General features: G+C 39.4%; 2 protein-coding genes and 1 long non-coding RNA gene across 4 annotated transcripts; 2 read left to right on the top strand and 1 right to left on the bottom strand.

Moving 5' to 3' along the window:
• Positions 1-379: 379 nt before the first annotated feature.
• Positions 380-15,180, bottom strand: LOC144527069 (carbonic anhydrase-like). The gene is made up of 7 exons (XM_078264935.1): positions 15,004-15,180; positions 13,621-13,818; positions 11,814-11,932; positions 5,409-5,501; positions 5,229-5,291; positions 4,906-5,061; positions 380-2,580 (listed from the first exon to the last, which is right to left on the bottom strand). Exons 1-7 carry the CDS (start codon positions 15,035-15,037, stop codon positions 2,461-2,463), a joined length of 783 nt encoding a protein of 260 aa, XP_078121061.1. The 5' UTR covers positions 15,038-15,180; the 3' UTR covers positions 380-2,460.
• A 2,476-nt stretch (positions 15,181-17,656) lies between these two features.
• Positions 17,657-18,758, top strand: LOC144527219 (uncharacterized). The gene is made up of 3 exons (XR_013502798.1): positions 17,657-18,041; positions 18,137-18,238; positions 18,532-18,758. It is a non-coding gene; the product is annotated as an uncharacterized LOC144527219 (long non-coding RNA).
• A 127-nt stretch (positions 18,759-18,885) lies between these two features.
• On the top strand, positions 18,886-22,704 carry LOC144526700 (uncharacterized). 2 transcript variants are annotated; one of them, XM_078264321.1, is made up of 5 exons: positions 18,886-19,059; positions 19,185-19,278; positions 19,470-19,536; positions 20,088-20,205; positions 21,603-22,704. In XM_078264321.1, exons 1-4 carry the CDS (start codon positions 19,001-19,003, stop codon positions 20,153-20,155), a joined length of 288 nt encoding a protein of 95 aa, XP_078120447.1. In that variant the 5' UTR covers positions 18,886-19,000; the 3' UTR covers positions 20,156-20,205; positions 21,603-22,704. The 2 variants fall into 2 exon arrangements, with proteins under 2 accessions (XP_078120447.1, XP_078120446.1); XM_078264320.1 differs by having other exon boundaries at positions 19,470-20,205.
• Positions 22,705-23,368: the final 664 nt, after the last annotated feature.

The following is a 23,368-nucleotide window of genomic DNA, read 5'->3' as shown; positions in this document are numbered from 1 at the left end:
CTGTGAGATCAGGTTGAAACTAAAGTATTGAACAAAGGTAAAATGTTGACCTGATAATGGTAAAAACCCCAAACATCAACCTCATGGAGGAGCTACAGGAAAAATCAGAGGATAACCAAAAGTTGTTAGGATTCATCCTCTCGAAACCATGAATGTCTGTACAAAAATGATGGCAGTCCATTCAATGGTAAGATATTTTGATCTGGACACAAGGAGTGGACCAACTGGCAAGACTGACATTGCTATCCTCAACGCCGCTAGCTAACCGTACAATATCTGTGAATAACAAAACCCTTTTGAGTAATCCTGTAATTTGTAGATCAAATTAATGCTAATATGTGATTAGGAGTCATGCGAAAGAAGGACAACTTGAGGCATCTGCAAGTTATGAGTTTTTATTGATACAATTATTGTCCATTATGACATGATAGAGTCACAAAAAAACATTTTTCATCTGTAATATGACAGATGTTTTAAGTGACACACTTTAAAATGTTACAGCTGTTTCACTAAAGCCACACTCTGAAAGTGGTTTATAACATTGAAAGTAGCATTGCGCTGATCTGCTATTGATCTCAGTTTAGTTTGAGTAATGACTACAGACAGTGCTGGGAAACTACAAGTATTTCAAGAAAAATTATATCACCTACGTTGATACTGTAGCTTATGTTAATGTATAGTCATAAATTGATCCTTTCAATTCTTTCCAGCTTAATAGCTCTGTCATACATGAGTTGTAAAGGCACATTTTAATGCACTGTGGTGATAGGTAGTTCAGTTGATAGTTTTTATAAAACATGGAGTGACACTCGTACTGTAGACTGATGAATTGAGCCATGGCATCAGTAATGCAGATGTGTCAGTGGGGTTCTGGCTGATTTTTGCAACAACAAAAAACATTGACCCAGAATGGATGGAAGCCCAACACAGACAATAATCGTCACATTTTCTTTTTACATGCATTAGTGTAGACGTGGCCTGAGGCCGAACCATCAGCCGATGGTATAGGACTGTCTTTCACAACATACTGGAGCATTCGATAGCATTACCACCACGTCTAAAACTCCTACTTGTATAGAAGTGCCAATGGATGGGTGGTTGCCACAGTGCACAAATGTATAGTCACCACTGCGAAATGTTACGGCCAAACTCAGTATGATCACTTTGTCTCAAACTGACAAAAATAAGGCATTGCTAAAAACATAAGCTTTGACAATCTGAGCAGCTGTCTGCAGCACAATATCACAACACAATAAATGCATGGAATGCATAGAAAGAAGCTTCAGGAAGTTGATAAAGGCTTTCATTTTCAAATAAGGCAAAGCATATTACTTATATTTTTAAAAAGTACGGAGGAATAGTTATTATTTTTTATTACTTATAGTTTCTTTGCCTATAATTGTAGAATATAGCACACATCATCCCATTTTTCACTTTAATGCAACAATGTTAACAAAAATTATATTACTGTTGATTGAAAATTATACTCTTATAAATAAGAAAATAATTTAGATTATTAGTTATAAAGTGAACAGAGAAAATGGGTTGTATAACATGTCACAAACAAAACAAGATCAGGGGTCAGAATTCCTGTCCAAGTGTTTGTGACAATTTCAGTAGATCTCTAGTCCCTTGGAACCTGTGTTAGCTGATATAGACTAACATTCTTAGGCTATCGCTTTTTGTGCTAAGGCGGTGTCTGACCAGGTGGAAAATGCATATGTAATATGTAATATTTCTACGAGTGGCACAGTGCCCAATCTATGACCCCATTTACACATAGTCACTAAATGCGTCTTGGTAGGTCGGATCTTGGTGGTTTGTAGTGCATTATAGCCAGATGTTGAAAAGATGTAAATGCATCTGTCACTCCAAGACACATACACAATATTTACTACTCCCACAGAGTTACCTATGTTAGTGAGAGGTCTGTGAAAATAGCCACTCACTGTCAGATTGTTTTTTTAATAAATCAATGGTCTGTCTCTGTCCTCGTGGTTCTCTGTCTCGTTCTTAAACTGTAAAACGTGTTTACATGGACGTTGCAACAGTGATGTCACCCATTGGTGTGAAGACTATCGTTTTGAAGTCTCAAGTTTGGCATTTGGCTGTTGCCATCTTGGTTTTTTGAAACCGGAAGTGGCCGTATTTGGACGAGAGGGTGGAGTGGATTTTCTCTGGATATAAAACACTCAAATTGAAAAGTGTAAATGGGGCCAATGTCTTAATAGTGTCAAAGCTTTAAAAAAAATTTCAAAGTTATTTTATTCAAGATGCATCCAGGTAGTATATGTCATAAAAAGTATAAGCAGAGGTTTCTACTTTTCAAGTTAATGTCAATAGGGCTAATACAAGCTAAGTAAAGACTGCATATGGAGAAAAATGGGAGTAAGAAGGTTCAGGAAAGGAGGGAAGGATAAGCCCCAAGGGGGCAAGGAAGCTATGAAGATGAAGCAGGGTTTATTTGAAGGATGCGCGGACCTTACGGCCCTTCAGAGGCTGAGGAGGCCGATAGTTGTCCGCCATGCAGCATGGAGATTCTCCTTCTCCAGTGAAGAGGAGGCTGCGGAACTTAGCCATCTAATGAGAAAAGGAGATACACAGAGAAAGAAAAAAAGAGGAAAAGACAATCAAGATTTGAAGTTTAAAACAATGAACCTGTGTCCTGAAATGTGCTTTGACCTCCACTCGGATACAGCAATCTATGTACAGCAACCTACATTTTTGTCATTACTGAATTCGGTTGGCCTAATATTCAATTCAAAGTATCAAAGACCACATTGGCATTGTTGGGGATACTTGATTGGCAATTAGAGCATCCCAGATTATTATTATTTTTGATTCAAATGTAGCAGAATTGTCAGATGAACATTAATTTAGTGAACCTTATTCCAGCATAGTTTAACAGAAAATGGTTTCATGATTACTAATGCTGTTTACGTGAATTTCCTACCCTACCTGTGTAATACAACCAGACAATATTTGCCTCTTTTTAGGTGGCGGGAGTGAAAATTGCTCGATGGTGTTTTTTTGCCTCCAACTGCTCCTTCCAGGCAGCGCTGCGACCGCTGCCTCCAAGCCACCTAACCCTAACCCTAACCTTAACCCTAACCCTAACCATAACTAGTGCCTAATCCTAGTGCCGTTGGGGGCAAAAAACACAGATAAACGTGAAAATCCAGAGTGAAGCTCCGCCCCAGTTATACAGGGCAGCCACCTCACACCCTCCTGCTGTGGTTGTTATCTACAATGTGCACATGATAGTGCAGAACACAGCCCTTCTGACGCAGAAACTAGTCCCATATTGCACATATTTGAATTAAGATGGATAGGGAAATTGTCCAACAATGAAATATTGTTGGTGTATGTTGAGTGTAAAACACAAGTGTGTGTGTGTGTGTGTGTGTGTGTGTGTGTGTGTGTGTGTGTGTGTGTGTGTGTGTGTGTGTGTGTGTGTGTGTGTGTGTGTGTGTGTGTGTGTGTGTGTGTGTGTGTGTGTGTGTGTGTTTGTGTGTGCATGTAAGCCTCAGTGTGGCATAAACAACAACTCCTCTGGGAGCCAGTTAGCCTTTAGCTAGCTGCTTGGATTTAATTTTCCACAGCAGGCTCACTCAGCAATGCTTGCAACTCTTTTAGTGTTGCACTGTTCTTTAGTGCAAAGGTGGCTTAATTTATACATTGCAGAAAGGAAATAGTTTTCTATATAAGCACACCTTATACGTGTACATTTATCTTGTATTTAGGGGAGGTAAACTGAGCATTAAACATAAGCCTTTTTAAAGTAAAAAGCCTTTCACCTATGTGTAATGTAACGTGAAAAGTACAGGGTGGCAGTGTTAATCATGCAAAGAGGTAGATAGCAAACTGGCCACTGGAGATACAGGGAGTCAGTGTAATCTAAATAAAACAGAAGGCCCTCAATGCTCAGCCACACCCTGCTCTAAAGCATGATACGGCTTCTGACACTCTTGACAATGACAATGTTTGGACCAACATTCTGGCCCCCTAAACCATGCTCAAACACTTAATGAGATGACTCCCAAATCCAAGTCTAAAGTGTGTATGAAGGTATTTGAAAAATACTGTAAGACTACCTAAGACTAATGAGGGAATAGCCAGTTCTCTTAATTCTGCAGCAATTGACTGGCTTTTTTACTTCTTCTCAGACTACATGAGGCATGACACTAGTCTTATATTTTCTCATTTTAAGATGAACACTTTCAGCCTTAAGTTGTTTTCGCTTTTTGTCTGTTGTCAGACTCCGCTACATTCAGGAAGGGGCATTTTTTTAAGAGCAAATACAATAAAAAAGGGGAGTTCATATATATCATCGTGAAATCGAATCGATTCGACAGGATAATCGTAATCAAATCGTGAGACCAGAGAAGATTCACACCTAATATCCAACCTACATACCAGCAGGTGGGCTGCCAAGAAAAATATCTGTATTTAGGACTGCCACAATTACACACAGGGTATTGTGTGCATGTGCATGCACATTACAAGGAACTTTTTCATAGTTCTGAGAACCCCCCTTTTCATTTTGTCCGCACCGCAAGAACTACAAATCATCGTAGATCTTAGAACGGCGTTTTAAAATGGCCTTTTTTAGCTCCTACTTCAGAGTCGGTACTCTCCCTGCACAAAAGGAATTTTGTACAATTATTGGTTCAGACGTAAGTGTACGTCGATGATTGATCGCAGCACCGGCAACTACCATTATCGCTACAAAAGTACAATTTGACAACTTATTGCTTCGTCCTCACACCTTCGTAACAGCATAAAAAGACCGGAGAGACAGAGGAGCTAGTTAGCTAACTTTAGCCTGCCAAAGGCAAGTATATCAATAGTCAAAACACTCGTTTTGATTTTGAAGTGAGTAAGTATGTAATGAAAGTTAAGTACTTGTGCAGGGCTGATACTGATTGGCTCCTTGAGGACGATCCAGGTGACACTCTCCAACAGGGGAGGCGTGGTCAGAGAGCCATCATAGGTCCAATAATGCAGAGAACCCGGAAGAAGAGTCTTTGGGTCAAAGTTTGGAAAGGTGGTCTGCTTTCCCTGCAGGTGTCAGGGAAGAAAGTCGGGAAAAGATGGGGTGAGGAAGGAATTGTTAACTCCTTGTTAACCATGAAAATTGAGCTGACAGTTTCCCAAACTATCTAGAAGATATGAGCACATTTGTCTTCAGAAAATCTGTGGTCTGTGAATTCTGGGACCGTTTTTACCTTAGTCTTAATAGCATCCAAGGCATCCAGAACTTTCTGAAGCCTGGGGTTGGCAGCACCAATCTGGAGCACAACACAGATACACACACAGTTGAATTAACAATACTCAAATACAATGTTAATTATTTGGTTTTTCTCTTAAACGTACTTAGCCCCTTGCATGAATCACTGATGACTCACCTTCAGAAAGACACCGACCACTGCAAGTCCATCAGGCTGGCTGGCTGCCTCGCCAAAGCTAGGGTACTTAGTGTTCCAGTGCACCAGATGAAGCTAACAAGAAAAAGAAGCCAAGTTTGACTTTTAAGGCACAGGCTGCAGACAGTATCTCATCTTATCCATAACCTATCATGAGCCATAGTGTGTTTTTTTTCTAATTTAATAGAACGCATTCTCATGATTGGGTTTGCATGATATCGTACAAAAATGGCTTTGTATGATAACGTACGAAAAGTCATGCACTACAATTCGTATGATATCCGGAGTGACAGTTATGTTAAGCGATCGTTACAGTTGAGTTTAGCTGAGGAAAGGTAACTGTAAGCTGGGTACAGGGCACCGTGAGGCAAAGTTTAGGCACCGAAAAGACTAGCTAAGATTAGAAAAAAGTTGTTTCCGTTAAACACTAGCCCCCTTATAGCCTAGAAATCTAGACTCACCCTAGCGGCAGCAAATGTAATTTGCAGCCAGGGTCAGTCTAGTAACTCTCTATTGGCTTGCGAGCTGGAAAAAACAAATTCTGGCCAGGCCAATCACATTGTGTATAGAGTCGGTGGGCGGGCTTAACATAATGACGGCAGAGTTGTGATGGTTCAGCGTGAATTCCCTGCTACTTGAAAACAAAGAAGATGGCTGCTGCTGCTGGCGAACAGCGGCTTTTCGAATCAGCTTTGGCCACGACTCTGGAAGACTTGGAGTTAAGCACTGAAGTCATTCTTAAAAAAGGAAGATGTGTTCAGAGTTTGTTTTTTTTCACCCAACTTTTGCATTCATGAAAACAGCAAAATTTCAAAGTGGCTTGTTTGGTGCACACTTTTCCATGTAGCTCTCAGTCTTGGCCCCCCATCGCTAGCGGATGGGTCTGACCCAACAAAAATCGCGAGTCGGGTATTGCTGCAGCCCGGAGACCTCCTGTCTCATGCCCTCCCGGCTGGTGCCGTCCCCGAGCTTCGACTTTTCAAAATAAATGCTCGCGTCTGGTCCGCTATGTTTTCGTACTTTGGTGTTTTGGTTGTTTTTGAACTAAACAGTACAGCAATCATGCAAATGATGGAGCTAGCAGAGCAGTTTTGTGTTTATATGTCCGGGCGGGATTTATTCAGTTTTGGAAATCCCACAATCTCTACAAAGCTATAGCTGAAATCGTCTGGCTGACTAAACAGGAAGGGACTAGAAATCCTGTCTGTTGTTTTGTTTTGGTATTTCAAGAGCGAATTGCTCCACAATATGAATACAGATAGAATATCACTTACAACCGTTGTTGTATAATCACAATTATAACACTTGAGGAGGCCTAAACTTCAGTGATGCGCCTTTTGGACCTCGAAATTAAACCCTCTCATGTAATATGGCTTAAACAAACGTCAACGTTAAACGCTGATGCAGTTTTAAATGTTTTGATTTCAGAAAGGAGGAGGTTAACCATCACTTTATATTAATCCTAATTTTTGTTGTCAAATATCCATATATCCAGCTTTTGAAATTATAGAAGATTAAAAAGATTTAGCGTATAATAAAATATTGGTTAATTGTAGCCTACTCTTCTGTGGTCTCATATGTTATAATTGTAGAAGAGTATTCATTTTAGTATTATGTGGGTGGCTTCATTGTTGAGCTATGTTTTTTGCACTTGGCATACTTTTTATGTTATGCTTGTCCTTTTTTTACTGTTATGAATTTGCAAATAAAGCATTAATAAAAAAATGTAAAAATGTAAAAAAAAATGTAAAGTAATCGCAGGTTTCAACAAACGTTAACATCATGGAGACAACAAAACATCCACAAATCTGCCAACTATAGGCTATGTATGGCTATCGTTAATTTAAGAGTTTAAATGGCGTTCAATTAATTGCATCATGCTCACTAACTTAACCGTGACTTAATGTAGAAAATAATTCACGATTTCGTATTCTGAACATCTGAATTTACCGTTGGACACGCCCAGGAATGCGACAGGCTGCAGCCATACACTCCTGACAGAGCCTAGCCTACTGTTTTACAATAACTCATTGTATCAGTTTTATCTATGTACCAAGTATCACACCCTATTACAATGTAAGTGTTACACTGCATTCATACAATACTCAATATTTATATTGTTATTCTCTCCAGTAGATACACCAGCTCATTGAATCAATGACCAATGAATATGATCGAAGGGTTGCCACTGCACAGTTCATGTGTTGAATTTGTTCTTACCCAGTATGCTTTTTTAAATGGTCTCAATGTTTTATTGTTTTATTTCATGTAAATATTAGTTTACTAGAGGAGTAACTTAGTATTTTAAGTAATGCAGTTATGCAGGAAGTGTGCATTTAGTTTCCATGCTTATTGTGTTTCCACAACAATGTTAGTGAGTAAGTCTACTGCAATTGCCACCATCTTGGTGGAGTGTGATGTGTAAGATGAGAAAGCAGAGGTTAACTCATGCATGTCATGATTGTAAAAAAAAAAAACAGTGGTTATCTGTACATCTTTGCCAACCGCAAACCAGTACAGAAGGCATCAATACATTGTTGGGGAGGGTCATGCCTCTTTTCCCAATAATTTTGGAGGGTCATAGAAAAATGTATTGCCGGCGAAGGGAGGGTCAAGTCTATATTGACTAAAGATCCTAAAACTCCTCTGGTAGCCCCTTAAATAATAAACGAACATTCCCTAATTGCTTTTCCTAGGTATTTGTATGAATGGTTCAGCCTGTAAAATGAGACAGTGATCTGAAGAGACAGCCAATTGCAATTATTTTCAAGCCTGTGTTATTTTCAGCTAGGTCCAAAAATGTCAGAGAGAATAGAGTGGGAGGCCCATCTGTGATCATTTAAGACTTTATCTGACTAATTTCTATAGTCTCCTCATGGCAGTGCCACAGTCAGGATTTTGGAAATACAGTACAGAGGTCATGGGTCCACATTTTTATGTATTTATCTGTACATTCTTTGTCACTACATGGAAATCTAAATGGTGTTAAAAGCCTCTTCACACAAGAATACAGAATAATGTATTCATGTCATTGTTTATTAGTCTAAAAATAGTTACATTTGATATATTGGGACGAAATATATATATGTATCTATTAATTACCCACAGTCATTTTTAAGTGTAGAATGTAAACCCTAAAAATACAGAATAAAGTCATAAATTCTGTATTTGTTGCTGTGTCCTATGAAAAAAAACCAATATAAAGATTTCTGCAAGGGAGGGTGTGTGTTGCTGCAGACACGGCACCCCCTCCTTATCGCTGCTTCTTTTCATACTGTAGTTGTTGGATTCATCTACCAACCCTTTGTAGGCTGGCTCAGGTTTGCCTGCTTTAGTTTTAGACTGCTGGGGGACTACTTTTGACAAACTGAGCTCCTCTCTCCATCTGCGTGCATTCATGTCCCAGTAATGCTTGTTACTAACTTGGCTCCAGGGAGCTTGTTACCAGTCCTTATGTTTTCTTGTCTTGCAACTTTCCTTGGATTGGGGTGGCACCTAAGTCATGGTTGCAGCTGCAGCCATGGTCCTCCTTGATGCCCTGCTACGCCCTGCACTGCTACAACTATTATTTCTAGTCATAGTTCTATTATCTTTATTTTTACTTACTACAATTGCCACTGTTCATCTGTTCAACTGCTATAATTGATATGAATCATATTTCTCTATATCTGTATATCTGTATCTCTGTGTCCCAACCCATTTTACAGGCTGAACCATTCATACAAATACCTAGGAAAAGCAATTAGGGAATGTTCGTTTATTATTTAAGGGGCTACCAGAGGAGTTTTAGGATCTTTAGTCAATATAGACTTGACCCTCCCTTCGCAGATATACAGATATAGAGAAATATGATTCATATCAATTATAGCAGTTGAACAGATGAACAGTGGCAATTGTAGTAAGTAAAAATAAAGATAATAGAACTATGACTAGAAATAATAGTTGTAGCAGTGCAGGGCGTAGCAGGGCATCAAGGAGGACCATGGCTGCAGCTGCAACCATGACTTAGGTGCCACCTAATCCAAGGAAAGCGTGAGACAAGAAAACATAGGACTGGGACAAGCTCCCTGGAGCCGAGATAGTAACAAGCATTACTGGGACATGAATGCACGCAGATGGAGGAGAGGACTCAGTTTGTCAAAAAGTAGTCCCCCCAGCAGTCTAAAAACAAAGCAGGCAAACCTGAGCCAGCCTACAAGTTGGTAGATGAGTCAAACAACTACAGTAGTGCTGCAGCGATAAGGGAGGGTGCCGTGATCTGCAGCATACACACCCTCCCTGCGAAATCTTTATATTGGTTTTTTCATAGACACAGCAGCAAATACAGAATTTATGACTTTATTCTGTATTTTTAGGGTTTACGTCTACACTTAAAAAATGATCTGTGAGTAATGGATACATATATATATGTTGATCCCAATCTATCAAAATGTAACTATTTTTAGACTAATAAACTGACATGAATACATTATTCTGTATTCTTGTGTGGAAGAGCTTTTTAAACACCATTTAGATTTCCAGTAGTGACAAAGAATGTACAGATAAATACATAAAAATGTGGACCCATGGCTTGACTGTATTTCCAAAATCCCTGACTGTGATTGCCATGAGGAGACCATAGAAATTAGTCAGATAAAGTCTTAAATGTCACAGATGGGCCTCCCTACTATTCTCTCTGACATTTTTGGGACCTGACAAAGTAACACAGGCAATAATTGCAATGGCTGCATCTTCAGATCGCTCATTTCAGGCTGAACCATTCATACAAATACCTAGGAGAAAAAAGCAGTCAGGGAATGTTCGTTTATATGGGAGCTGCACAGGAGTTTTCAGGATCTTAGTCAGCATGGACTTGACCCTCCCTTCGCTGACAATACTCATGACTCTCCAAGTATTGGGAAAAGAGGCATGACCCTCCCCAACAATGTATTGATGCCTTCTGTACTGGTTTGCGGTTGGCAAAGATGGCCGCCCACCAAGAGTCAGGGTCTGTCTGAGGTTTCTGCCTGTTTAAAGGAAGTTTTTCCCCGCCACTGTCACGCCAAATGTTCAAATTGTTGGGTCTCTGTAAAGTGTCCTGAGATAACTCCTGTTGTGATTTGACACTAAAAATGAAATGGAATTGAAATTTAATTGAACAGATTTGTTACTTTCACATTGTTTACCTAATAGTGCGTTGCATTTGTACTCGGAACTCGGATTTTCCGAGGTCAAAGTCGGAAACAGCTCGGAACTCGGGCAACCACCGCATACCCCGAGCTAAAACTCCAACATGGCTGCATCAGTTGTGAAAGCTGTAGTAACATACAGTTATAAGCACTTCTTTGTTATTTGTGTTTCACTAAATCAGTCGTACACGCAGGGCTGTCCATATTCTATCTGTGGACAATGTTGTCACTCTGTTTGTATGCACAAAAACAACGTAATGCGTTGTTATAAACTGGCATTGGTAACAATGGCTAACCTGGCTAGAGCTAATGAAAACAATGAAAATCCGACTTGTAAATGGAACGCATTCAACTCGGGTGGGACGTCATTCCCAGCTTTGGCTTCCAAGTTCCTAGGTAAATGCATAGACTGTATATAGAATGGACCAACAGATCCCGTTGCTCTGGACGGAGACCAGTGAAGGATATTAGAAGCACTTTTCCGGTGATGGCTGAGCGTTACTGCGCAGCCTCCAACTGAGAGAGACGACGTAAATGTGACGTGAGCAACCTGTCTGAAAGTTGTAAGTCTTCTGGTAGCTGTGCCAAGACAAATCTCAATCATTCCCAATCTTGCAGAGACGGAGAGCGTAGGTATATGTAAGGAGATAACATGGGCACAGGCTAATTATTGCTAACTAAAATGCTAGTTAACATTAGTAATTAAACTTAAACAGCTAATGTAAGTCCAAACTGCCTGCGAGCTTCTCCTGTACTATACGGTAATTCCTTTACTATGCGACAGTAAGTCCCGTGGTTATGACACAATCGTTAGCCTATTTTTACAAAATGTCTACTATGGAGCCATAATGTGAGATACAAGGTAATGGAGCCTTTTATACATTGTGTTGTTTCTTTAGAAATAAATGGACAAATAAAGTCTTTAAATGCTTCAGATGTAAAGTTATTTGCTGTCAAAGAGACGTCAAAATGAATAGCAGTCAATGGGATGCTAACGGGGGGTGAGTGCTTGTTAGCATCAAAATGACACCATAGGAGCTACGCGTTCCGAGGAGAAGCTTACCCTCTTGGGTAAATGGAACGCACTATAAGCCTCTCGACAAAGACAGATCGTACCACCATTAACACCACGCAAGCTAGTCGTGTATCAAATAACACGAATTGAGGAGCCGTTAGTGTATGTGGTGGATGTAAGCAGAAGCTCCAGTAGCTTCAGTACCTCACAGGGAAAGTTGATGCCGTTGACAGTGTGCTCTGAGCCTCTGTCGTCACTGGCTCCCCAGTGGAAATGAAACTGCTTCAAACGATAAGTTCCAGAAATAGGACCTCCAGTCAGGGCTGGTTAGAACAAAACAAACAAATCATTAGAGATGCACCCAGGAAAAGACAGATTTAACACCAACATTGAAGTAAATCCATGCTTGTCAGTATCATACAGTGGGTAATGACGTGTTCTTCTCCTTGTTTATAATACATTTTAATGCTTTTATTGTTTTTATTTAATGTCAAATGTACATTCTCATTTTAATGTTTGTTGCTGTGGTCCTGTTTATCAATGGAATCAGCATGGTTTCATTAGTTCTCTGAGTCAAAAGTGCAAATTCAAATGGTATATATATATTTCCTTTGTTTTAACCATATAACACAGAACCATGTTCTGTGAAATTTCACTTGCAAGACCTACTCCATCACTTTTTAAAGGTGCACTCCACTGAATTGTTCACATAAGTAAAGGTCATGGTGAGTACTACTCTACCTAGCCCGAGGAAATAACACTGATGATGTCATATTGATGTCGTCGGCATGGAGAATACACATTTATAACAGAAAAGCCTGTTTCAAACTGGAGGTGTGGAATTTGAAAGGTGTGGGTGTTTACTATGTCAGGGATGTTCTAATAAAAGACACTGTTGAGGTGCATCATGGGAAATATGTCACGCTGGGTTTTTGGAGGTTGACTCATCATCTCTGCCGTTTTTGACCATTCTTTTTTTTAAAATTTGTCTCAATATTAAATATCAGTCAGTCTCTGTTGCAACCTTCTGGTAGTTCATGACTAGGGATTTTCATGTTAACGTCTGTTTTACCACTGTTGCTGCTGCAATATTGGGCAATATTTGGTGCCATAATAAACTCAGAGAGTCCAAATTATATATTGTTTATTTATGTTTTATATGCGTTGAATTTAGTTTATACATATGTATTACATTTATTAATATGCTATACAAAAATAAATTGAATTCATATTGATATGCTTTTCATGAGTTGCACTGTTGGATGAATGTTGAATAACCAGTGTCAGTGCAGCAGGGTGAGGCAGGGGTGCAGATATCCTGTTACCTTCCTGATATTTAAACGGTGCTGACATCATCCGACGCTCTTATCTGCTACAGTCCATACAGGGGTGGAGGCATTAACAAGACAGCCAGATAAAGTTAACCGGTACTAATACTGTTAATTATAATTATATTTGCTGCAACAGCTGTGCAAAGCAAGTACATGTATTCAAGGACGACTAAGATTCCAAAATGTGCCTGCCTGTCCTCACCCAGAAAACAACCTTATAGGTCGATAATGCAAGCAGATCATAATGACCCAAAATGATGTGTCTTGTTAGAAACCAACAACTCAACTGTTATTTTGAAATGAATCAAGTTTTACCCATGAGTTTTATGGCCCTTAGTCTCTGACGCAATGACGTCTGTGACATCACGCCACAAACAAATTTTAGTAGTTTTACGTGACTAATTTTAAGCCAATCCCTGATGTTTTACTCACCATAAGTATAACTAGTTTGTTTTCAAAACGTTTACTACGTACTTAAACTGAGCTGTTTACATTAAATAGAACGGTCACATTATAAACCCGCCATTGTGTGGCTCTAAATAAAATGGTCGTATGTGTCATTTTGGGAGGTTTTGGAAAACAACCTATGATATTTAGTTATGACGATGTGTTAGATGTGCATGGTTAAATGGCTATATGTGTTCTTCCTGTCCTAACACTAGGAGCTGAGCGGTGCTTACTGGAACTGTCTGTGTCGTCCACAAAGTCCACCTGGAAGGAGTGTCCATTGTTGAGAATGCCGTTGGAGTTGGAGGGGTCATACTTGAGTTTTAGAGCCTTCAGAGTGGAGTCATATTGGGCCTCCTTTGGGACAATATTGATGGGAGACTGTCTGGGCCCATTAGCTACAGGAAAATCTTCTCCCCATTTGTCAGGTCCTACAAATACAATTTCAAATATTTAAAAAAGCACATTGTTTGTCCAATTCTATTATTTCCTGTGTGTGGAGTATTTCCACACCAACCTCTTCAAACCTCTTTACTTAACTAGTCAAAGAAAATAATAATTATCATTTCTTTGCCGTTTTTTCCTTGCTCTATCAGACAGAAGTGCCGCAACAAGTATTCAGATCCTTCACATGATACCACAGTTGAAACATTTAAGGTTCCACGTTCAAAAATCTAGTAATCAGGTTTACTCAGCAGCAGTGTGATATTAAGATAATTTACTTAAACAAAAGTAGCAAAACCACGGTGCAAAAATACAGTATTATCAGAAAAATGTACTCAAAGTGAAAGGAGAAGTACAATTAATCAATATGCAATGGCCTCTGTCGGCATGATATTACTAGTGTACTATTAGTACTGCATTACAGTTTAAGCAGCATTAAAAAAAAAATTAAAAAAAATAAATAATAAAAATAATAAAATTTCTATTTTTATAAATAAAATAAAAATAGAAAGTAAAATGGGAGTTAAAATAGGCTATACCTTGAAACTGAGTTAAGTAAATGTACCAGAACCACTGTTAGCAAATTCTAATTTTTAGATCCTTCACACACACACACACACACACACACACACACACACACACACACACACACACACACACACACACACACACACACACACACACACATACACATCCTTCTCATACCTCAATAAAATCTTTAGAATCCATGAATAGTAAAGATTCCAATTTAAGTCAATTTATAGATGAATTAACTGTATGTTTTAGCCAGTGTACATTCTTGGGGTAGTTCAAACTCTAGCAATAGTTCACTTTTTTATTTTTTTTTATTAAGTTTTTCATTTGTTTTGCACAACCTACAGAGTAGCCACTAACTGGCCTACAGAATGGCTGGATTTAAAAGAACAAATGTGTCCCTGTTTAACCAGTTGAGTAGCCTGAGTTTAAAACTCGTTCAATGAACTATCAACTCTAAATGGAAGTTATGCTACTGTGGTAATGTAAATATTTTATTTACTTATATTATTTAAGTAATGACATTGTTATTGAGAAATGGCAAATTATTGTCTGCACGGATGCAAAATTGATGTCAGAGTGGGGCAGCAACTTGTTACATATAGAAAAACTGAACATCCATGATGAGAGACCCTCACCGTTAGTTGGTCCGTATCCCCATCCGTGAGACATGGTTGCTCCTACTGTGTGCTATCCTGATAACACAAAAACAATGATTAATCCAAGTCAGTTTGCAGGTCGAAAAGATGCAGAAGAGGAGGGTGATGATGATCTGGTGGCAGATGCCCGCTGAAAGGCTGCTGCTGGGCTTTATATATAGGCTGTCTCCTGTCAGTCCTCACAGCGCAGGGGGAGGGGGGGGTTTGGCTTATCGGCCCTTCAGCTGGCCGGTCAATCAGGAGAACAGGGCAGCCATCCAGAGATGCGACTCCTGTAGCTCTCCACCTCCTCGCCTCTCCTCTTCTTCCCTGCCGTCGCTCATTCGGAATATCCAGAGAGGCAGATTGTTGAAGAAATGCTATTTGGATTTATTTATGTATTTTATCCCTGATCTTTCCGCTCCCGGCAGAGATGGATTAGTCCCTGATGCGCGCACATCATCCACACACATTTATTCTATCCACCTTACCGCCGCGCGCTGCTCTCAGCTGTTTGGAGCAGCGCTGAGAGGATCCTAGGTCCAGAGGATTTTATCGCAATATCCTGAAGTCGACATGTTTCTTTTCATCTCTTGCCAGGCCTTCTTTGATCTCGGTTATCCAGATCCCGGTGTAGGCCTATAGGCTACTGCTTAATGACGGCTACCTGGGATGTGCATGCCTGTGACTCTCTGCACGGCCGGACAGAGACATTTTGTGGCATAACCCTGCAACCCACCCTCCAACCCCCACTCTCAGTCCAAATTTGTATCTCTGATTAGGCTATTATTCATGTTTGTCCTGTAAAATAATTATATAAAATAAATAGTTACAAGCACACACACACACACACACACACACACACACACACACACACACACACACACACACACACACACACACACACACACACTAGCCCTTATTAACACTTAAGTATAACAAATGACACCCCTTCTTTCAAGTAACTCAAACTGACTGAATAGATTATACACATACAGTATATCATAATATCATAAGTTGGTTTCTTCAAAATAAGAACTTTTCTTTGGTATTCAGTTACCAGGTGACTGTATCCATGGTTACAGAACAGCCAACATGTAACAATTTAAACAAGAAAAATATACATTTCTGGGAATGACAAGACATTCTGGATGGTAAAAAAAAAAAAGTAGACTCTGTATATTGTTCACTTGTGTTAGAGTGAGAGTGAGGCAGCACCTACAAAAGCACCCTACAATCATTATGCATACTAAAGCCATAGGGATAGTAAACAATGTTAGATATCTGGAACACAATAACAATCTTTTTTTTAAATTCGAAAACATTGAAATTCAGAAAAGAGGTTGAATTTAAGACGGCACAAACAATGTACAGGCAAGACATTATTCACTTTCTGGCGATATACAAAAAAATGTTCTTGGACAGAAAATATAGATTGTGGGAAAACATTTGGAACTACTTGGTGTTCGCAACAACCTGAGGAAGGGGAATGTATGGTATGCTAATGGTGATATTGTTGATGGTTTTCTTTTCTTATTTCACATTGTTGATTATATTGTTGTGGGAATGGATGCTGGGGGGGGAGAAAGAGAGTTGGTTAATGTAATGTCAACACGTTCTCACTCCCAAGTCCTAACATGTGGACGCTTGGTCAGGACGTAATGGCCACCCCTCGGAGTAATATTCTAACGTGCAGGGTAGTCCGATCAGACTTTAATGGAGCCCCAATCTCGTAAAATATAGACGACAGTTTGGTGGAGAAAGAGAGACATTGATGGGAATGTACTCGGTGCAAGGCCAAGGTCACGCAGGAATCAGTCAGAAAAAGGTCAGTATTGTTTTTTTCATTCATATTTTCAAGAGATTGTTTAGACATTTAAGAGTGAATATCAAGGTATACATGTATATATGTTCGCGTCTTGGATCTTAATTGAAAGAGATACATTAAGGTAACTATTACATACTTACTAATAATATACAACCTATAAAATAAGATGATAAAAGTTAGCTTCATTGTGTTATGGATGGGCAGTAAAATCTCTTACAAGATGTCGACTTTGGTAAGGCTTAGCTTGAAATGGTTTGTTATTTATTAGTTTTTAATAGCTCGCTTATTTTTTAATTTGCTTCTACAACGAGCATTTGTATTTGCTGCCATTGTCTATATATATCGCTGAATGGGCAGATAACCAACAGTAATTGTATTTTCCAACTAAATGAACTTGTGCAATTTCCGGTTTTGAACCAGCCTACGCACTAGCCATGGTGCAAGTATGAAATGTTAATGTTATCAGTGTTGTTTTTTTTGTGGTACAGTTGGTCATGATCAGACTCCTAATCCTCCCTGCAACACTGCTGATCATGGCTCTAACTCTGAGGTGGCCTTTGCTCCAGAGACTGCTTCAAAGACCATCTCTGCTGGTATGTAATTCATTATATAACATTCAACATGAACTGTTTGAATAAAAAAGTCTCAAAAAAAAGTTTTTTGATAATATGTTTATCCCTGAATTAATCATTTTCATTTTGTATGGCTAGTTTTTATGCAAATGATCAAACAGACAAACCACTGGTGGGACCTCTTATAGCCCAACCATATGTATTTTTATTTTTTTTATTCTTATGTACTTTTACAATTGTAACAGAATGTCTTCTGCAAGATCTGCAGCACTCCTTGAGTGTCTCTGACGATGAGATAGAGGAAGCTGCAGTAGACCAGGGAGCTCCTCTGGCTTCCTTGGATTGGAGCACTCGTAACGCTCTCTTTTTTGAGAGATGGAGGGCAAAGAGACCTTGCCTTGTCAATAGCATGCTGGCACAGGGGAACGTGACAACACAAATCTGCAGTCAATGTGGGAACAACTGTGCAACTGTCAGATGCAGAGACTCCTTACCATGTTCATTCCTCTGTGCTGAATGCGACAACAGCCGGCACAACAAAACCTACAGCCTTCACAACCTGGATGCCATGTGTGCTGGTTTCTTCCAGCCATTACCTCCAACCAGTTGCGTTGTGGATAATGCTGTTACACACTGTGGTAAGTTATGATCTTCTTTGTCTGAGTGGGTATATTGTATGTCCAACTGTCGCTAATGATGAATTATCCAAACTCATTTGTGTAATGTCTTTTAGTGTGGCTTTTTCCTATTGAGATGCCTGTCCAAATCTGTGGCTGTCCACCAGAGGCACTGCGGGTCATCCAAGGAAAGTCAGTTGCTTTGGTCACAATAAATGGTAATTATGTGAAAGATTAAAAAAAAAGATTAATATTCAACAGCCACAACAATGTAATATCTGAAAGAAATGTGCACATCAGGGTTGTCATGCAAACTTGTTTGGAAGGACTGAACAGTTAGCACATACTTACTCATACCATTTATTAATGATGGTGCCCGCCAAGTCAGCGGGCTTTACTGAATCACTGAGATATATATGATTATGATATGATATGATGACAGATATATACAACATATAATTCTAACCTTGGCAGTCATAACATTACAGTGGTGGTAAATGTTACTTTGTAGGGCGGTATGATCTCAACATGCCAGAGCTGAGCTGTGAGAGATGCCAGGCTACTTGGACTGCAGGAGTGGATGACCTTATACTAAGTGGCTACTGGCCTGCCACCCTCAATTTTGCAACAATTTATGAGGAAAACTCATTTTTTACTTTTGAGAGCTTGAAGATGGCATCGCCAGGAATATCCTGTCAGGCATTTCTACAAATGCTTGAGAAGCGGACTGTTCGCTTTGGCCGTGTTAGTATTTCTTTCTTTATTTTGCAGCATCCTACATTTTTTATGTTTTGATATTAGAAGTTCTTTTTTTAATTGTTTTCTGCTGTCGTTTTTTTTTTTTTTTTTTTTTTAATAGACTGGAAAGCTCTCGTCTGACAGCTTTCAAAAAAGCTGTTTTTGAATGGGCTGCTGTTCAATATGAAGTTGATGCCATTTGCAAAGTGGACCAGTTTAGCTGTCCTGCCTGCACTCCAGCAATGCTTGCCGTCTCGGTTGACGGAAACCGCAAGCTTTATCGTTTCAAGAGCACAGCAAGGTATTCAAGAATTTACTCATTCGCACATGTGTATCAATGACCAGTAAAAATGGACATTTATGTATTGTACAACCTTTCACTGCACTATATCCTAAACTGTTAACTCTGTTGTTGTTGTTTTTTAGATCTGAGGAGCGGCCAATCTTTGATGGTGCCTTCATTGCTAATGATGAAGATGTGACCAGATTTGTGGACCAAGTACACAACAAAACCAAACATGTAATTGCACTTATAAAGTCAATCACATTATAACTCCTAGTCTGTCAATATTGTCATGTGTTGTGATATCTACCTGTATACTTAATTACAAAAAAAAGAAAAGAGTAATGCTTATTTGTTTCTCGCCCTCAAAAAGTTATTTAGAATTGTTCTCTGCAATCATTTGTCAATTGTGATTTTCTACAATGTAGGTCACTGGAAGGGGCATTTGTGGTGGGGAGTGGTTGGCAGCCCGAGAGACTTCCTACAGATCCAGGAGTAAGGTGGATGAGGAGGGACTGGAGGTGGCAGTTTGCAGACACGGTGTCTTGCTGGCTGCCCTTAATATGTTTAGGGGTGAAATACATGCGTAGCCCATGTTCTTACAGAACCAGCTTGCGCCCAAGCACGACATCACCTTCTTCTGTATGGATGTTGCATGTAAATACTGGCCCTACCTACAGAGAGTTTGTTCGGACTGTCCAGAGCTCCAGTCTCTTCAAAACATGAGCACCTTCCTGTCGGTTTTGCATGCTAAAGCCCACGACTTCAAATGTGACGTTGGTAATAACGTAAAATCCCCAAAAAGTGATTAAAGGAAAGAACAATTATATACCAGAGTAACTTATGTATGCGTCTGTCAAGGAAGTTATGTTTTAACCTGTGTTTATTGTATATGTGCAGTATGTGTTTGTTTTATATCTTATACATATTGTGTCAGTTTGAATGTTGATTAGGTTTTAGTTGAATTCAAGAGGGCTTTTGGGCCTTGCTGAAGGGATTTGCTGTACTGAATGCCCTTGATGTTCAGTTTGTGTCCCTCTGTCCAGGTAAAATGGAGCGGAGCAAACCAAGATGGGGCTGGTTCGACATTGGGGGAGGAAGTGGAGCAGCGTAATGCGTTCCTCTCCAGAATAGCGGTCACTACGAAGCACATGTCAAAAGCAGGTACTATATAATTGTACCTTTTACTCATAGAATGAATGACTTTTAATTAAAAGGACATTTTTGCAGAACAAAAATCTGTGCTCTTGCAGGACGCAATGACATGCTTACACTCCTCTCCTTGAGATGGAACCAGCAGAAGTTTCAAAACCTGGCAAATTCACTTTCCCAAAGATACCATAAGGTAGATTAAAATGGTGTTATTGATTATAGCGTACCGAGACCACCTCTTCAAGCAGGTCTCGGTACGCTTGTTTGGTCCGCTTTTGGTGCCAGATTTCGATTGCCGCGTTCTCACCTGCCCAAACGAACCGCACCAGCAGGGCAAACGACCTCTAGTTCGATATAAACCATGGAGGAATGTGTGCAAGATGTGAAAGACTGGGCAGATGGTGAGACAATTCTAAACATTGTCTGACATAAAGATTTCATCTTTTTTTTATTGGTGCTGTGTTATTCACTTTTTGTCAGGAGAAACAAACCATCAAGGCACGACACAGGTCTTGTGTCAGAAGATTGAGGCCCTCACATCAAGCATAAAAACAAGAGCTCAACGCCTCTATCAAAAAAATGGTATTTTACCATTTAAGTCTGAAATGTGGTGTGGATTGTTGATTCAAGTAGATTATCATAATCACAACACCATGAGCTTTCATATTGATAGTGAATCTAATTATGATCCATCTGTTTGGCAAAATGTATCGTCATTCTGTTGGGATTTGCTGTAATTCCAACAGTGTCATTTACATGTATATGTATATGTATGTAACAAATACAAATACAGACTGATCTCACTAAGTGGTGTATGTATGACATGCCATTTTGTATGCAATTTTGGCGTGTTATCAAGACGCATAATTGTTTTTTTAGTTTATCAACGCCGTTTGGCCTCCATTGACCTACATTACATGTGAATTATCGCCGTAGTGAGTAGTATGAAAAGACGGTGGTAGGTTGGGCTGGTGGCAGCCTAAAAACACAGGACTTTAACCCTGGAGAGCCGGGATCGCGTCCCGCGTGTGGTGTTTTTTTCTTTTAAGCCTTCCCCAATGTTCTTTTCCTAAACTCAACCGTTTATTGTTTCCCTAAGCGTGTGACGTTGGTCACCGTCGTGTTTTTGTAGTTTTTTTTGTGTTACTAAAGCCTTTCCCAATGTTCTTTCCCTTTTTTTACACGCGTGTGACGTTCTTCTCACGATAGCATGGCACGTTCTCACGATAACGCGTCACGTGGTGTGTATGTTTACGTCCACTGTATACAGCGTAGACATACACGTGGATAGCTCAAAATGGGTACAGATAACACGCCATTTTGTTTTTGAGAGTGGCGTGTATGTTTACGCAAAGTCATGCTGCCACGTTGAAGAAATGGTGTTTGTTTTTGTCTTTTTCGTTTCACAGACAGCAACAAATGTCGACATAGAATTTGATGGAAAATAAGGCAACAAAAGATCACTTTGCAGGCCATGCTAGCCGAGTACAACAGCCTTGTTACACCAGAGCAAGCAGTGTGCATGGATCATATTCTGGACACAGAACATCCCTGGCCTTGGCAAATAACACAAAATGGTACGCATGATATGTATTGTGTGCATGCTTGCCTAAAGGTCAAAGTATCTCTAAAGTAAGGAATCTCTGTCTGTGTCTGTTCTTTGCTTTTCTCAACAACCAACTCATCCCAAAAACTAGGTGGGTGTATTGCTATTATTTGGATGTGAAATGTTAAAGATGTCATTAAAAGACATTAACCTCTCCAAAATGGTGTTTGACTCTGGAAGCAGTGTGCCTGCGGGCAGGACGGCATTTAACAGATTTCCAGTTTTCTACAGGCACCGCACTAGTGCATGTGAGGGAGGGACATTATCTCTGAAACGACATACTTTGTCCTTCGCCTTCTGAGAATATAGTTCCCAGTATGTATACGGTTAGAAGATGGCTGTGTCTCATGTGACCTTGTTATTTGTACACGCTGTGACTATACAAATCACAACATGTAAATAGGAACATGTTGGCGTTATTTTGTCACTTACTGGGAGCAGTAGGCTAGATGGAGCCGGTTACCTCCAGGATCTGTGCTAAGCTAGGCTAGCTGTGGGGGCGTCAGACAGAGTTACAACATGCACGGAGATGAGAAGGATATGTATGGACTTATCTAACTCTGGGGGATACGGTGAATAAGCTAAAGTCCCAATAAGTCGACGTGTTCCTTTAAGGGAGCGGAGGGGGGCTGATCATGTTAAATCAGGCCTGGTTCTTTTTCCTTTTTCCTGAAGCTGTACACCTTAACCACAGCCCTGTGGTGGCCATCTTTGGCCATCACTTAGATGAACATACTTAATATGAAAAATAAGATGACATTTAATTTCCATATATATCTGTAACAAAAGCATTGAAAATGTTTAGTTTGCCACTGATTTCGATCATGTATCGGTTTTATTCTATTTAACTTATTTTTTAATCTTCATTTTTACTCTACTCTTTAAAGCATGAATTGTATGGTTGTTGTAAGGTGCTATACTAATACACTTTTCTTGCCTTTACACAGGCTAACTTGTAAAGTATCGTCATCCCATCTTGTATTATTTATAGACATTTTTGGTGTACATGTATGTATAATATCAACAACAATAATATATATATATATATATATATATAATCAGAGTATTCTATTACTATTACTATTACTTTAATAGTATTGATAATATTGATAATACTGTGCAATTCCATTACTGTGCAATATATGTATATGTACAATATCATTACTCTCATTGTCCAATATCTATTACTCATTGAATATGATCACCACTATTGGGCAATATTCAAATAATGTGCAATAACCCACACTGCATATCACACTATATAAAACCATATTTTTTTTAATTTGTTATATGTATATAGCATCTCAGAACTGTGCACCTTACTCCCCCCCTTTTTTGCACAACTTATTCCATGTTGTTACATTTATACATGTTGGCACTGGAAAAGGAGTTGCTTTTAATCTCATTGTACATGTGTATAGTGACAATAAAAAGCATTCATTCTATTCTACTAATAACTAACTTTCTACAGTATCACACAGTCAGTCAGTTAATACATTTGCTGCCATCTTGTGGCTCAATAAGAGATAGCTGTGACATTCACTGCTTCTTATTTCTGATTATCTAACA

The sequence above is a fragment of the Sander vitreus genome, chromosome 12 (genome assembly GCF_031162955.1).
Source record: "Sander vitreus isolate 19-12246 chromosome 12, sanVit1, whole genome shotgun sequence".
NCBI classification, from domain to species: Eukaryota; Metazoa; Chordata; class Actinopteri; order Perciformes; family Percidae; genus Sander; species Sander vitreus.
Note: the sequence above shows the minus strand (reverse complement) of the source record. Positions and strands in the feature narration are given on the sequence as shown.